This window comes from Thunnus maccoyii, chromosome 23, assembly GCF_910596095.1.
Source record: "Thunnus maccoyii chromosome 23, fThuMac1.1, whole genome shotgun sequence".
Lineage (NCBI taxonomy): Eukaryota > Metazoa > Chordata > Actinopteri > Scombriformes > Scombridae > Thunnus > Thunnus maccoyii.
In genome coordinates, this window is record NC_056555.1 from 18,470,385 (window position 1) to 18,488,409 (window position 18,025).

Here is an 18,025-nt window from a genome sequence, read left to right on the forward strand (position 1 = left end):
CTGCATGAAAAATTCAAACGGAGCATTTAAATGATCACGGGGCCGGAAAACATTATGAGCATTTCATTAACTTGAAGGTTTGCTAAGCTCATTACACTGAATTTTAATTAAGCAAATCACTGTTAGAGATTGGTTTCAATCACATTTTACGGGGACGGAATAAAGAGCGAATCATAAACAGTAGTACTTGTTTTTTTTGCCTCTTGTTAAAATGCTTTCATTCACACGCAGGCAAACAGCCACCCAATGATCCATCATCTTAACAACATTCATCAGGAGGACGGAGTACAAAGCAAACAATAGCATTCACTTTATATGACACCACCGCACTGGCTGATAACCACAGATCTTGTATATTTAGTGTCCTGTCTCTTGTGATATAACGTAGCACTATACTGACATGTATTTGTTAAGCAAACATGAGTTTTGAGGAGCAGAGAAACAGATGACAGATGCCATGATAGCCTCTGTGTTGCAACACAATTTTAAACAAAGTGAACATGTCATTTTTCCTGGAATGAAAGCAGACAATTAGCTGACGTGGGAGGGAATATAATTGTTGCTTGGATAACATTCGCAATGTTTTTCCAGGTCAGTTCCACATCCTGTGTTATACTGCAAACGTCGTGCGTAGGGATGAATGTTTGGGCATACAGCTCACACGACTTTGACACCTGAGACCTTGGTTTGTGTCCTGCAGAACCATCTTTTGTTAGGTGTATGCTACCAAAGCACTTGGTAAGGGAGAGATCATGGTTTTGAGAAAGTGAACACGTCCTGTCTCACGCTAAAGTCAGCTTTAAGTATTGACTATTTCAATATTTATTTCAATATTTCTCAAACCTTTTAGTTTAGTTTAGTTTAGCTAAATATAAAAATGTTAAGTGCTTTAGTTGCCAGGAAGGAAAACAAATGAGGTAAACTGACAGTGAACACTTTGCAGACTTGTTCGGCAAACTAGTTTGTGTGAACATAAGATTTGGAGACAGACACAGCTCCAAACAGCCAAATCTGAAGGTGCATCGGCTCCAAAAACTATTCAAGGACAGTTTAGAAGATCATGACAGCCGATGTCAAATACAAACTGTATAACCAAAGAGGAACCGTGACTATGACACTATTTGAAATGAAACTCAATGGGACCTTTCCAGCTGTTTCAATTTACTCACTTTCAAGGTAGTAATTAGTCAAGCAGTGATGGAAAATAACGTAGCACATTTACTTAAGCATTGTACAACTACCCAAGTATACTCAAGTGCTGCACTGTCGAATGTTGATATACTTGTACTTAACTACTACATATGAGAGAAAATATTGTACTTTGTACTTTACTACATTCATTTAACTGTAGTTACTCAGCAGACCAATGATTTTACTTACAAAGCATGTGATCAGCTTATAAAATATGATGCATTGTTATAAATGAAATGCAGGTCAATAAATACATGATTTACTGCTATAATTAAATTCCAATTTCATTTTATCTTTTCAGCAGAATTATCTTGGTAACACATCACAAGCTTTATTTCATTAATGTGGAAGTTCATAAATTTTTCAGCCAGTGTCTGGTCATAATAGGAGAAAAGTTCACCAACACTGGCAACGACACCAATTAGGAGGAAAGGCTTTTGACAGTATGTTACGTAAAAGGCCTGACATCATGCAAAGTGACAGAAAAGAAGAATGGACCAGTCTTCTCCTCTCACTGGGTCCAGCTCTGTTCTGCTCTGCTCTGCTCTGCTCTGCTCTGGCCTGCTCGGGAAATCCTGGCACATCCTGGCACCAACTGCATGTCTAGCAACCGGCTGACTGATCTCAGTGCCAGTCACTGGAGTGCAATGACAATGATTCTCAAAAAAACCTCTGAAAAAGCCCCAGCAGCAGTAGATGCCTTTTGCCAAGAGGCAAAGATGCAGACAATATCTCCAACAAAGATGAGACATCAGAGATGGCCTGGGATTAGTGGGCAGCAGCGAGGCTGACAATGGTTTATAGTCAATAACAGGTTTGTGAGAACCAATGACACAATAGTTTCTCGCTGTGGTGCTGAGCCAGCTGGAGAACAGGTTGTAAGTGCTGGCCATTACATACTGTAGATTATTACTGTTATTACGTAGAGCATTAAAGGAGCTGAAGTAGTGGAATATTACAGTTCTCAACAGCTGTGTCCTCCGATGCTCTGTTTATATCAGAAACAGTTAGGAGAAACAGGCTCACAGTGGAAGGGAATCGCAGTGGGAAAGCAGCAATTAGGCTGACTGTAACAGCCTGATATGCGAAAGTCTTTTTGCATGTAGGTGTGCGACAAGATAAAGCATTTAAAACAGCAGGGTTCACTTTTCTTCCAAATGATCTGTCCTCTCACACATGACATCCCGCTATTATATCGTCGCCTTTGAACAGGCACAAAAAGAAATGTTTTCAGTATCACTTTAATGATCATAGTTTTTGTAATTTTCATCCCATTTACTACAACTCACTTACTGTACCTGCACTTTAAATTGCTGCCAACCATTTTCCCAAACATATTCCAACATATTTTGGACTTTTTATCCCAAATATGTTTTGGCCCTACCTTTTAGAAAACCACTGATTTATATTCATTTCAGTGTGAAATGAAACTTAAAGTAAGTAATCCAGTTAAGAAAAGACAGACAGTACTGTGAAAAAGTTTTAGGCACTAAAAGTAAAGTGAGAATGCTTACAAAAATATTGCTATAACCTGTTTTAATTGATCAATTAACTTCTTACAAAGTTGAGTAAACAGCAGAAACTTAATTGAAATCAATATTTGCTGTGAGCAGCTTTGCCTTTAAAACAGCAGCAGTTCACCTCGGTTCACTTTAACACAGTTTTTCATTGTAACTTGCAGGTAGGTTGTTGTAACCATCCTGGAGAAAGAATGCTCCTCTGTGGATTTATTATTCAGGCCGTCTCAGGTGCTTCTTCATGTAATCCCAGATTGACTCCATGATGTTGAGATCAGGGCTCTGTGAGGGCCAGACCATACCATCTGTTGCAGGACTCATCATTCTTCTTGTTGCTGAAAATAGATCTTTATGACTCTAGCTGTATGCTTGGGGTCATTGTCATGTCATGAATACATTTGGGGCCGATCAGACACCTCCCTGATGGTATTGCATAATGGATACGAATCTAAACATCAAGGGTGCCTAAAACTTTTGCACAGTACTGTAAGTGTCATTTATGCCTGTCAATAACATGTATGGTGGTTGGTTTGTGGTTTCATGTGCTGTTGGGAGCTCCAAGTTGTGACATTTGTGCATCTTCTGTCAAAAAGTAAGTAAGCATGTTGGAGAAGATGCCAAATTCCTGTCCTTTTGGTTAGACTTCTTTTGACATCACTCCTGAATGCAATGCTTTTTGGCAGCCGCCTCCCAAATTTCAGCACACATCTAACCAGAACGCACATGAACACATAATTTTGATTACCCATCTCAAGCAATTCTGAATATCTTAAAGTAGGTTTTCATAACATACAGAATCTAAAGTGAAATCAGTAGAAGTAAAAAGTGCATTAATCAATCTAAAATATTATACTCTGTACTGAATGTGCAGCAGTAACATAAAAGTATATGTGGTTTGTAACTTTATTAAAACAAGCAAAACCACCTGTATGATTCTTTAACAGGAACTATTTCCCTCTATTATAAAGTCTCCACTTTTTCCTGATAGCTATGTAATATTTTACCTATTCTAATACATTTTGACAGCACTCTCTCCTGCATGTCATCCATCAGTGTTAAATGCTCTCGAGTTAAAAGAAGCGAACGCTAGTTTACTGGGAAAACCGAGTGGAACGGGTTTGGGCAGGCTCTCATGTTAGCAAGATCCATGAAACACAGGTTGAATTATAAGTCCAAACCGCCTGTCGCTCATTTTGATCACAGTCACCTCTGTGACATTTCATTATTACAGATGCCCTTTCAAGTCCAGGCCTTGTGTTATCTGTGGTATGATTCCTTCCTTTGCACACATATTTGATGTAGCTCATTTCAGTCTGGTGGGTCAATATAAGGCCTGACAAGGTGGACATACTAATCATATCTGTAAAGTAAAAACTCTCCTGTAAGTCCCCCCCTCCAAACCTGAGCATCTACTTTACGTCAATAGAATCTACCGAACATGAATCAGCCTTGTTAAAAAAGACAGACCGGCTGTCAATATGAAGAATAGATGGCAGGGAAAAGAGCCTGTTCAGCAGTGTTGGGCTAAATGACAAAGAGACAGAGTTTGATGAGCTGGTTGTCTTTCTCCGCTACGTTTATCAATGACAGAGGGGGGGTGGGGGGTGGGGGGATCTCGGGACTATGCGTTAGTCTCACTGAATCAGCCTGAATGAGTTGTCAGGGTCAATCAGCCTTGCAAATGGGAAAGGAAGGACACAAGACAAGATGACTGGAAGAGCTAACCAGCTGGAAATGATGGAGAGTGGGAATTTGTTGTATATTGGGTTTGAGAGTCTCTCTTGACAAACACAGGAAGTGCAAAAAAAAAAAAAAAAAAACAGGCTGGAGCGATTGCATCTTTCATCAGCTTTAACATTTCAGTTGATTTTCCACTTCAGCAGAGATTTTCAATCAACATAATTGACTGTTTGTTTTTTTTTTATAAAAGCAAAAGCAGCAAGGCCGGAGGATTTATGTTGATTCCATTCCGATGCCTCCTGCCTCCCACATCACATTAAGTTAAATGATGAAAGGTACATTAAGTCAGTCTGTGCATGTTCAATACTCTCCCTCTGCGTCATGGCGGAAGACCATCTAGGGTAGCGCATTGTTAAGTCCTACGCTGGTTTTCACCCTTTTCCAACAACGTCAGCCAGGCTACGACCTCTCTTTTACCCATCCCCCTCCCCCTCTCTGTCTCTCTGACTCAGAGAAAGTGGGAGGCCATGGTTACAAGCGGCGTTGTCATGTCAGTTGCCCTGCAGGCATCTCTCTCTATTCTCAGGCTTTGTGGCATCCTCCTTGTAGGTGCCAGTGCTGCTTTCAGGGATAGCGTGTGCTTGTGTATGTGGATCTAACCAGGATCGTCTGTGATGAACCAGGCTGGAAGGAAAGAATGTAGGAGAAGGTGGACTGAAAGAATTGATGGCCAAAGAAGATGCAGCAGGGTAACTGAAAAGATGCTACAGTGATTTGAATTAGGATACCCTCAGCAACAAGGAGGAAGCTGGTAAAATGTCAAAAAGACAATCAAATTAGTTGAATTTCTTCGAATCCGTTGGACCCTAAGCAGGCCAAAGTCGTTTCGGCGGATGGTGGTGGTGATAAGGGTGATGATAATAGCAGCACAGGTAGCAAAGGCATTGCTAGTAGTAGCGATGCTAGCGCAGTGGCACCTGCTAGCAGACTAGACCAGCACAAGGAATGAGAACAGGAAGATGGCGAGGTGAACTTGGAATCGGGGAGAGAAGATCGTGGTATAGTTGGTGAGGAGACTTGGATGGAAGCTCAATTCAAAGCCAAGAAAGGCTATTATCCCTGGCTTACAATGGACAAGACAAGTCTGGGCTGTGCCATCTGTAAAAAGGTCGGGTCATTGGGTCTAGAAAAAAAAGAAACTGGCTAAAGAATGGGTCTCATGCTCAGTTGCAACACACTTAAAGAAACAACAAAGGGCCTTAAGGAAAAAGGTTTTCGAGCAAGGGAAGACTGAGGTATATATAGCAGCATCAAATATTTTGATAAGGCAAAGGAGGACACAATCATTTTCTGTACAGCTTACAAGGAGTTCTCATGCCATAGGCCAGCTTACAGCTTTGAGCATGAAACAGACTGCCAGGAACTGAAGGGGAAGATTCTCCACTCTAACATGACATGTTCCCACATACAACAGCACATTTCATCTGAGATTAAAAGAAAAATGCTTGAGAGGATAGTTGATTGTGCACTCATACTTGATGCAGCAAACGGGCTTAAATAAAAAGGCTGTTTGCTGCCAGAGATGGAATCCCCTAAGAACATATTTATTGATCTTGTCAAGTTAGACGACATAAGCACTGAAGGCATTGTCCGCAAACTGTTGGATTCTTTAGAGAAAGCTAACTTAAATGAGGCCTTTCTCTCAAAAACGCTCATCAGCCTCACATGTGCGCAGTCAGACTCCAAACCCCTTTTCCCAAACATCATGGTAGGGTACTGCTCCATACATCGGCTCGAGCTCGCAGTTGGTGATGTGATGAAAGACACGAGGGCTATTAATCAGTAGTGAATGGAATGTATGGATGAGTGAGAAATGTATATGCTACTGTTGAATGAAAGAAAAATGTCAAAACATTGAGAGATACAGAGTCGAGGAGAGAGATAGAGAGAGAGAGAGAGAGGCCTTGGTGGAGGCATAGACAGATGTCACCACTTTACCTCAAAGACCCTCCCTGACTGCAAGCTCCTGCAGGAAGTGGCAGAAAGGGAGGGGTTGTAACACTGCTGTGTAGTGTTGATGATGGATTACACGGATGATGATGAGTATGATGATGATGATGATTAATGCATCAGAATAATGAATGGGGGAATGCAAGCCCCACATATATAAAGGTTGATGCACTGTACGCTTGCAAGTGGTTTAATGCTTTTTGGTGTCTAAATATTTTTGCCACATGATTGCTGTAAGCCCCACAGCTAAGCGAGTGGGTATTTGTGCCGTGAAATGGTGAAATGAGCATGACAAATGAAAACTAAGTAAGTCTCGTCGTTGTGGGTATGATACGTACATGTGTTGTCTACTCTGAGCTCGATCGTCACGTCAGATGCAGTCATTCTGATTATATAGGCTAGCTGCGTTACACATTGCTTTGTTTTTGAGCTTCGTTAAGTTTTAACCACGAGCACCTTGGTGTTTTCCAATGTGCTCCGGGCGCTGTGGATTTTTGGATGTGTTCCTTGACCCCTGGCCCGCCAAACAGCACCCTCTCTGTGTTCGAGGGGAGCTCCTGATTTTCAAATGAAGCACTGCAGACGGCCTTTTTAGAGCAAAGTGCAGCCACAACAAGAAGATAACGACATCCAAAAGCACACAGATATTTCCATGCTATGGCTCTATTATTCAGGGCGCCGCACTCAGGTTAAATATGTAGAAAGATATTAAATGTGCACCTTGTCTCACCTCCTTTAGATCACTGTAATGAGTATGTCATTGATAAAAATCTGTTAAACCAGGAAATTATGTGAATAAATCATTTTAAAGCTGCACTTCTGAAGAATTTTACACTCACAATGGATTAAATGACCACGTATAATGTGAAAGGAGTTGCTCATAGTGATTATCACCCAACTCTGCAGTTCCCTTTAGCTCTACCTAGCATTTATATAGACGGGCAAAGTTAGCGAGTAGATGGTAGTAATAAGCAGTTTTTCCTTATCTGAATCGAGGGTCTCAGGATAGAAGATGTTGTATTGCTGTACAGATTGTAAAGCCTCCTGTGGCAAATTTATGATTTGTGATATTGAGCTATACAAATAAAATTGATTTGACTTCACCAGTAGAGAAATACTAGAGAGACCTGCCTTGTTTACATCCACTAGCTTGCATTCTACTTCTTTCCTGCTGGTGCATCGCTTCATTTCTTGTCACACTACTGTCACCTGTAGATCAGTGGAACAGTATGAATAGTGTGGTGGTTACGAATACTGTATGTATGGCATCACCTGCATGCACATATGCATTATACATAGTGGCCAGAAACGCCAAAGGGTACCTACCTTCAAGCCTGCAAAATAAGTTCTAAAATCCATCACCGATGCACCTTGCGAGATAACCGAGAACTCACTTTTCAGCTCATCGCCGTGTCACTGCTCCCTTTCACATAGGAGATGCCAAATATTGCATGAGCGTTGCAGCTTTATCTTTAGAAGTGCTGTCATATTTGAAAAGAGCCATTACTTAACGTTTACATAACAGCGACCAATGTTTGAGGGCCCAAAAGCTATTACTTTAACAAATAGATGAAGCCCGCATAGTTGCTGATTCTTCGTCTGAAAAGGGCTCAGAGGGAGAGACAGTTGCGGGCTGAATAAATGGGTATAATTAGCAGGTGTAGCAGTGTTCCTGAGGTTTTTTAAAAAAAATTGTAACTGAGGGAAAAAGGGAACCACTCTGCAGGCAAGGAAAACCTTTCATTGCATTTATAAAGCTGTGCACAGCCTCGAACGGTGCAAAGGTGGAAGAAGTTCTCGGGAAAAGGTATCATTTGGGAGCTGAGTGTGTGCATACTGCAAGCTCCTTTTCTCCGAATGCATCAACGCTATAAATCTCTAAAAAAAAAAAATAAAAAAAATGTGTTGCAGTCTGAGCTGCACTCTCAAGAGCTGCTCATTTGGTCTTTGAGATTCATGAGCAAACAAGACAACAGAAGCTCAAGGATATCTCTCGTCTCTTTGAGATCTCTACATACAAATATCCCAGAGTTTGTATCCTATAAGTATACACCCTTTTGATGATTCAGAGAAGCAACGCCTTTGTAATGTTGTACCGTGGCGCGTCAAAGCTACCGGGCGTGTTCCCTTCCAGGCAGGCTGCCATGCTTTGATGAGAGACATCATCTAGTCAGTGGAAATAGATGATTAAAATTCATTTCAGAGCCACAGTATCTAATATGTCATAGATGAAAGTTTTGAGTTTATCTTGCACTGAGAAGTTTTTTTTTCTTCTTCTGAGAAATGTATCACTAAGCTTGATTGAAATTTGGTTGCTCACTCGCTACAACTGCTAAAAATGTAAGACTAAAACTAGAATATGTGCTTGTACACTACTTATCTGCTGAAATTGTGTGATCTTTTCCTGTAATTTATGCGTTTCAGCAAGTCAACTGCACCGGCTCAGCAAAAGGATTTCCTCTGAGACTTTTTTACAATCAGCCCATTCATCTCAATCATTTTAAACCTCCGTGTCCACCCTCCTATTATATTTGTTCATTATTTGGTTGCAGCATTGAGAGGATGGGGCAGACTGGTTTTTTTGTAGAAATCCATTTAAACGGCTACATTCAAAAGTACTCTCACGGAAAAGTGTGCTTTTTTATTGTGTATATTAACCATACGCATCGTCGTTAAGAAACATTCTTAGTGGCTGGTTTCTTTCTTCTCTCTTTTATCCTTTGAGCAGTTTCAGTTGTAAGGTGCCTTTAAAAAAAACACGTATTAATAGGAAAGGTCAGCTGTCTGCATTGATTCTTTCTGCTTCACTGAATAGGCAGAAAAACTTGTTTTTCACCCAACTGGACATACAGCAACCCCATGTCTTGGCACCTTTTCAGACCCAGCAGTATAATGCATTACCTCCTGTTCTGCAGGCTTTTCTTTTTATAAAGTCAGGACCAGATTCTGCCTCCTTTTGAAAGTTAACTTTTTTCTTATTTGCTAGGAAATGTATCTATAGCAAGGTGCTGCACAAATAAAAAAAACACTATTCTGCTGTCTAACATGTAATCTTCAAGGCTGGCTCCTTTGAAATCTAAATGATCAGTAATACAGTAATATTCTCTTATCTGAGAGTCTAGACACAAATTTCTCTTCCTCACCGGCTGATATACTGCTGATAATGAGATTTACATATTTTTTACATGTAGAGTGAGTGTTAGCAGATGTTTTCTGAGTAAGTAAAGTAGTACTGGTGGTGATATGATTCCTGACAGCTTCCATTAACCGTAGGCCTTAGTGCCATGCGTTTTCTATCAGTCAGCCTGCAGCGCTGCCAGCACTGTTACTGCAGTATGTGTGTGTGTGTGTGTGTGTGTACAGCCAGCTGTGAAGGAAAACCTTTATTTGACTATGTAAATCGAGTGTTTGAGCTGACACTGGGTGGTGATTTTAATATTTCAACCATGTGAAACACAATTATAACACCTGTCTCCCTCCGCTTCTTTCAGGTGTACCAGTATATGCACGAAACAATTACAGTGAATGGCTGTCCAGAGTACCAAGCGAGGGCCACAGCTAAGGTAAGACAAAAAGGCTCCGTGGAGCTGAATGATAATTATCTTTTGAGGTCTTCATTAAGAGAAGTCCTTTGACATCGCTCATAGTCGTATGAGCCGTCCTTAGTAGATAAAAATATTGATTGGTGCGGCTTTAAAGCCGAAAAGGCCAATGTAATTAAGGAGGTCAGGAGTGCTGCATCAGTAGATAGTAGCACTTTTGATGCAGGGCAAACATAACTCACAGTTTGTGCTATGATTTAAGGTTTTACTGATACGTATCACAACCTCAAACTCTAATGGATTCCTATATATAGGTTACATGCATTTATAGAATTTTTTTAGGTGTGCATAGTCTGTTCCTGGTTCAGTTAGTATGCTTTGGGGAAAAAACACATAACTTACAAGGTCAAACAAACTTGTTATCAATACTGGCATCAAAGGCAGACTTTTTTATCATGAAGAAAGGCTGACTGCATACTTATACCGCAGCACTGGAAAAGATAAAAGTTTACTGTCTTAAAGTCTCTACTAGAATATCCAGCTCTTCATCCTTGTTCCATTAGTTTTTTGGTGACTGAAAGTCTTTGATTTGAGCTGTAAATCTTTCTTTAATTCCACATAATGTTCACCCTGAATCATCAGATTAGCAGCCACTAGATTTTCATCTAATCTTTATTCTGCTGACACAAGTTAATTTTCTTCTCAACACCGTTGTCCCGTTATATCCTGTAAGACACACTAGATGAAAAAGACTTTTGAATCAATATAATGCGAAAGCACATTTGTTTTTGCCGTTATCATGACTGACATTGCATCACAGTGATTCGTATGTTTTTGCTCTTTAATCAGGTTTTTACTGTTTAAATGACAGTTTGATTTTGAGACTATTTTAATGTATGCCTCACATACTCCAGTATTCAGTATTTTCAGGCAGATTTTCTGTTGTACGCTGTCTTTAAAACATCACGTCTGTGTCTCAGGTGAAGGACAAAATCAGAAGTGAGACATTTCCAGGTGCTGCGTAAATGGAGCACAAGTGGAACAAACAAATTTTGGTAAACAAAGAGATGAGTTTGACCCGAACACTTGAGCAGGACCCGTCATCAGCATCTCGCCTGCAAAGAGACATAGGCTTTTATGTAAGACAACAAAGAAAGAAGGATTGTCTAATTTGATATGGAGCGGAGGGTGAGGGGAATGAGTAAGAGGAGATACGGGGATGAGGAGAGATGAGAGCGCCTCTCTGTCCTTCAGTGGTTCAGTGTCCAGCTGGGCCCACCGCTCCTCACTACATCAGAGGGAGCGGGTGGGGAATGTGAATAGACAAGGATGTGTGTGCGTGCATGTGTGTATACGTGTGTGTGTGTGTGTGCAGAGAGATTGTCCAAGGCTTCAAATGATGAGTGCTCCTGACAAGCTCTTTCCTCTTTTGTTGTCCTTCCACTAAAGCTCTGCTCTGAGCACAATAGAGTAAAGTCTGGTGAATTTCAATTGAATACCTTGTTAAAATAATAGTCCTGCATTTTGTAAAAATACATTTATTTGATTTCTTGCTGAGAATTAGATGAGAAGATTGATGCCACTCTCATGTCTGTGCATTAAGTATAGGGAGCTGGGAGTCGCTTAGCTTAGCTTAGCTTAGCTTAGCTTAGCTTAGCTTAGCTTAGCTTTAAGTCAAAAAATACTACTCTACCACCACCTCTAAAGTCACTAACTAACACTAGTTAGTTAACACTGTTAAATCTGCACTCAAACTAGGGCTGAACAATGTTGAAAAAATATTTAATTGCGATTATTTTGACTGATATTGCAATTGCAATATGATTTGCGATATTTGAGGGAATGGTCATTTTTACATCATTATTCTCATTTTCATTAAATTATTTCATTAAACATATTAAAATCATTATGATGTGATTTTTGCAGGGATCTGTAGCAAACAAAGATGTAGAATATGATGCATAGACTAAGACATCTCTGCAGCACGGCAATATTTAATGTACAAAAAATGTTATTTCGACACTTTTTGCCTTTAACAAATGTTGCACCTCCTGCAATTGTAAAATTGCAGTACGACATATCCTCTGCATAGAATGATAAATTATGTCTGACATGTTTTTTCCACAAAAAATGTTCAGTTATCTTGCCATATTACATTGTATATACAGTATGTTGTTTTGGGAGTCATTGGAAATATACCTATTCTGTCGTTTTGGTATGAAGATGTGTTGGAATAGACCACATCACTCTTGTTTACGGGTCCACGATTGGCTTCAAACTAGTTGTGATGTCACAAATCGTGCTTGTAGGTCCACCTCCACATCATTCTGCACAGTGAAGCTCAAACATCCAACATGAGTGGAAGTAGACTTTAAACAAATGAAATTCATGTTGATTAACTAGCTTTAGAGTTGCTGGTTCAGGTGTTTCTCAACTTTAGAGAGAGCCAGGGTAGCTGGCTGAGGTAGCTGCTTCCAGTATTTAAACTAGGCTAATCACCTCCTGGCTCTGAAGTTAACACACAAATATTGATCTTCTCATCTAACTCCTCGGCAAGAAGGTGAATAAGCGTATTACCTAGAATGTAAATCCATGCAGTAAACCTCTGAAATATCTCATCATTTGGGACGCGGACACTGCGGTCTGATCTGACAAATACCTTGCTTATTAAAGGCTGAATATTTTCACTCTACAAAGAAGCTGTGACAGATTAGCTGAGAAAAAAAAAAAAAAGAAGAAACTGTCTCTTTTTTTTTTTTCTAAGCCTAAAGCATGACGGCATGATTTAAGCAGCCTTAAAACTCCTTTTCTACTTTTCTTTCTTCGCCCCCAAACTTTGAGAAGTCATTGCTCCTAAATCTGTTTTCAAAATTGCATGTCCACTGGGCAATTAAGCACACAGCTATTAGCCTGAGCTTGCGTAGCTGTAGGGACAGTCTCAACTGGGAGACCGAATGATTTTTCAAAGTTTTTTTTTTTTACTCTCTCTAAAGATACTCACCAAGCTAGGCCACAGTGTCAGTTGTGTACGCGCTCGTCTCACGCAAACGTAGTCTAAAAAGAAAAAGAGATGATGAGTGATGGCCTTGAAAATGAAGACTAGAAGACACAGAAGCAATGATGATGAAATGTATGAAATATGCTTCTGTTCATCTGCCTCTCAAGTGCCTTAGTTAGTGAGACGGCAAATCTCCCGACAGTGGAGATTTGTGTTTCACCTGAACAACTCAATTCTCTTTCATTGCTTCATTAATTAAATCAATTCAGCCTCTAATTCCTGGCTCGAGGCCCTTATTACTGATCTTAATGGAGACAGGGACTATCTGGAACTGTGTGAGCTCCAGGGATAAAAATCAGAGCTGATGATCAAGTGACTTTGGATATGTTAAGTCATACTTATACAGTGCTGTGTGTTTACCAAGAAAGTATCTCCTAGCGAGCCTTTCATTTAAAATGCCTCCTGTGTTTGAGCGTCGCCGGCCATCTGCCAGATTGTTTTTTCCCGTTCGCGCAAACCCAGATAAAGTTGTGAAGGTCGATGTGCTGTGAGGCCCGGGAGATGACGGTATGCATGCTGAGGAGCTGCCTTTTAGCTTCACAGTGGGACAGTGAGGGAGGGAGGGAGGTACAGAAGAAGAAAAAGGAGGAGGACAGTGGGAGAAAGGAAAAAAGAGAGAGGAGAGAGAGGGGAAGTTGGCAGAATACAATAACCAGATTAAAACAGGCTGCGGGAGAGGAGAGATAAATGAGCAAAATCCGTTTGAGCAGAAATTAATATGGATATGAAGATGTATATGAATATGTAAGAGGGAGCAGAGATGAGGATGCAGCCTTGAGGGATCGTCAAACACCTCAAAGTGCCAAGATACTCGTCTGCTGCTGCTGCGGAATTTGGATACACATCTGCAAGAGCTTCTGACAGAACCCTCCCTCCTCTACTTTTTTATCGCCCGATCTACCTCACATATCATAAATGATAACGACTTGACAGCGAGGCACCTGTGGCAGTGAATCTGTGGATCCACGGGATGGGGGTGTCTCTTTCTCTGTTCGCTTGCCATCAGCCTTCCCGGGCTTGGCTAACAGGCTCCTGGGTGCTTTGTTCTGAAGGTACAAGGAGCAAGGAGCAAGGCTTGCGGTTCAAAGAAACTCAACTTCAACCCAGCTGGTAAAAGATACAGAGGGGTGAAAGTTGTCTCGCTGCTCCTCCAGTGTGAACTTGGATGTGTTAATCCATGTGCTTAGAAAGCCTGAGAGTTTCTCATGTGGAATCAAAATCCCCAGCCCTGACTAAATCTTAACTTTGTGTAACAGTATTAAAAATTAACTTCCTCCTTTGGACTCATTTTGGGTGTAATGGAGACTAAAAGCTAGTGCAGACAATTTCAGTTTGCAGTTGCTAAACTCCTCACAGTATAAGCTATTTTTTTCCCTGACATATGCCATACTCCATACGCCTTATTTCTTGTTTTCACTAGTTAATCTGTTAATCTGTTTTTTACCAGTTCCTATCTGCCAGTCTGAGACGATCTGAAAGCTTTTCCTGCATTAGAAGATTTTTTTATGTCTTGGTTGTGTACAGCTCCCAGCAAACTCTACTAATTAAATGTGTCAGGTTTGGGGCACTTTTTTTGAAGATGATTTTGTTGGCATTTTGTCTTAATTTGACAGTTAGTGGAGAGAGAGAGGAACCATAGGGAGAGCGAGATAGAGGTATGACATGCAGCAAGGATCCCGCGGCCGGGAGTCGAACCGTGGACGTTGCATTTATGCGATATGCGCCTTAACCGTTACCACCGGGGCGCCCTGGGGTCCGCCACTTTGACTGAGAATGGCATGTGCTGTGCGGTATTCAGCCTGAGAGGAAGTACAGCCTTAGAGACTCAACTCAACTCTTCTTTTTAATGCTGTAAAATAATAATTTCCCATCAAATTGAACCCAGTGTCACACAGTATAAACTGAGTATTTACAAACTAAGCGCCATCTCGCTTCTCTCCCTTCAGGCCACAGTCGCAGCCTTTGCAGCCAGCGAGGGTCACTCTCACCCGCGGGTGGTGGAGCTACCCAAGACGGAGGAAGGACTCGGCTTCAACGTGATGGGTGGCAAAGAGCAGAATTCTCCTATCTACATCTCCCGCATTATTCCAGGGGGTGTGGCCGAGAGGCACGGCGGCCTGAAGCGAGGGGATCAGCTCCTGTCTGTCAACGGCGTGGTAGGTCTAACTAACCAGATTTATATTTATATATGTCACATGGCGAAAAAAGGCTCATTTTATATATATACTATATATATATATATATATATATATATATATATATATATATATATATATATATATAGGAGGGAGGTTATAAAAGTGTAGATAAACCTTTCAACCCTTCTAACTCAAGTCTAACTCATAGTCTTTCTTTCACACACCCAAATCAAATAGTTTTCAGTTAATTTTACCCAGTTAAATAGGTTAGTCCAAACTTGGGCTTTTTTCCTTAGAGGGGTTACTATTTAAAAAAAACAACAACATATATTCAAATCAGCCTCCTTTAAAGTTTCCCTTCCTCTCTGAATCCAAACCCCCTGCAGAGCGTGGAAGGCGAGCACCACGAGAAAGCAGTGGAGCTGCTGAAGGCGGCCAAGGATAGTGTGAAGCTGGTGGTTCGCTACACCCCCAAAGTGCTGGAAGAGATGGAGGCTCGTTTCGAGAAGCTCCGTACGGCTCGGCGGCGCCAGCAGCAGCAGCTCCTTATGCAGCAGCAGCAACAGCAGAACCTGGCCTCTCAGCAGAACCACATGTCGTAGGTGAGGCGCTTCATTGCTTTAAGGGTGAGGGGGACGCGGATGCCAGGAGCTACGAGGTAAAACACTGTTAAGAGAAGAAGAGGATGATGTCAACATTTAAAAGAGTAGTTGTATATTGTGGGAAAGATGAGAAGCTACAGCCAGGAGATGGATAGTTTAGTTTAGCATAAAGACTGGAAACAGGACATGTATCTTGTTTAATCGGCACAAAAACCAAAGCATAAAAAAACATGCAATTTTACAGGAGGTTATGTGCCAGACTATTTTTTGCAGTGACTTCCAGCAGAGAATTTATAAAGATTAAACAAAAAAGATATAACATGTTAATCAGTGAGCTCAGGTGCTGGTAGATTTTGTTATCTTTGGACGTAGCCAGGCTACTTGTGTCCCCTTTTTCCAGCCTTTGTGCTAAGCTAAGCTAACCATCTACTAGCTGTAGCTTTATATTTAGCTTACAGACATGAGAGTGTTATTGATCTTCTCATCAAACTCTCAAGCAAGCAAGAGTATGAATATTAGCAAGAGTATTTCCTAAAGTGACTATTCCCAATTATTACCCACAACCCCAATTTTGCTGTTGTCTAAAAGCACTAACGTTCAACAACAGACTCTTAGTTGGTGTTTTAAATATCACTGTAAAGCACTGCTCTTGCAGCTTATTGCTTTATTTTGGCTTTGAGTCCCATCCTGGGCGGCTGAGTCTGAGGTCAAGTCGAGATGAGCGCAGATTATTTTTGAGCTACCAACATGGATTTTGTTCATGTGACCAGAATTTTGGACTTGAATGCAATAAATCAAAAACAGCTTGGATACATGATGCAGATACAGTATCCACACACAGTATTACCTTTCATCATTTCCCTTATGACCATGTGCACTGCCTCAGGCTCAGACCTTCCAGCTGTTTCTGTTTCAAGGTGACCGTGATTTTTCTGTCAGAAAATCACACCTGCAGAACAATACAGGAAGCTTACTTACTGTATAAATCTGCAGAACTGTTTTATTGTTTCATCTATTTTTCTTTTTTACTGATCGATTGCTTTTGTTTTATTGATTATGAAGCACTGTGTATATTAATCATGACAGTAGTTACTGTATTCAGTTGCTCGTTTTGCAAGCACACAATCAAGGAATACAGATGGAGAGAGAGTGAAGTGAAAGCAGGTTCAACCCTTCTTTTAAGATTCATTCGCCATGCTCTGCCTTCCCAGGCAAGCATTTTTATTGGCCGTATGCAGGTAGCAAGCTTTTAGATCCCAGCACGAAGCCTGAAACCTCAGTGGTATATTTTGCAAACCAAGCGGCTGGTATCCCTTGTGCAAACATTACCGCTTCTGCTGTGTTCTGCCAGTGATTCTGTTGTAAAGGCTGTAAATTATTCAAGCTTTAACCGATTACATCTGTGGCTCGTGCTCTGCAGGTACGTGGATAAGTAATTACAGCCTGCAATGCTGTTACTTGGGAGGTGCAACTTGATGGAGGGTCTACATACCACTGCTTTAGTCAATATTTTTTTACAAATAGTCCAAATTTAGAAAAAAGCTCTGCACTGCCGGTCGCACTAAAGCAAACTCACTCTTTGACTGAGTTAAAATAGCAAAACTTAAAAAGAAGAAGAAACTTTTTAGACACTAATCAGACCATGAAGCTAAAGCATATTATGCTATGCCTAATTCTGCCCAGACTTCTCAAATTATTTATGCGTTTCCCTGATGTATTGGAGGCAGGCATGTGTCCAAGATCTCTGTGGCGCTGTCCGTTTGATGCTAAATCCCCCAAGCATATCTCTTGTCTTGCACTTGGCACGGCGCGGCTCGGGAAGGTATTTGGGAGCTTGTAACACTGTGTTGTGGTAGAGCTACAAACAGGGAACTGAGTAGGGATCATGTTATATCAATGCTGGCATGCTGACCACAGAGATTTACTTTGGCGGCCAAAAGGCTGCCGACCAAGCGACACGCACAAACAGACAAGAGGGCAACATGAGCCACCGGTTTTGCCTGGTGTTCATATCTCTCTCTCTCTGATTGTGTCTTTCTTCCTCTACTACACACAAATGACAACACTGGTCAACTAGCTAGAGTGACCTTGATGACGGCTTCGATCTACGGATCAATTCGGTTAGTAGATGATTATCTAAAACAACAGCCATGTTCATTAAGTATACATGAGGATATGTGCTCTTTTTCCCGAGGGTAACTGTACAATTATTCATATTCTGTGTGACATTTTGTTAGCGTGATGGCATGAGACAATTCAGGCATGTCCCTAAAAAGTTGGCATCTCA

The 18,025-nt window shown here is 41.0% G+C and overlaps 1 protein-coding gene across 1 annotated transcript in view; it reads left to right on the top strand.

Annotated features, from left to right (window-relative positions):
- Nucleotides 1–18,025, top strand: part of lin7a (lin-7 homolog A (C. elegans)) — a 42,056-nt gene that overhangs the window by 21,419 nt on the left and 2,612 nt on the right. Inside the window, exons 4-6 of the mRNA XM_042402514.1 lie at nt 9,890–9,961; nt 14,945–15,154; nt 15,523–15,738. Coding sequence (XP_042258448.1) covers nt 9,890–9,961; nt 14,945–15,154; nt 15,523–15,738 — 498 coding nt within the window. The remainder of the gene's footprint in view (nt 1–9,889; nt 9,962–14,944; nt 15,155–15,522; nt 15,739–18,025) is intronic.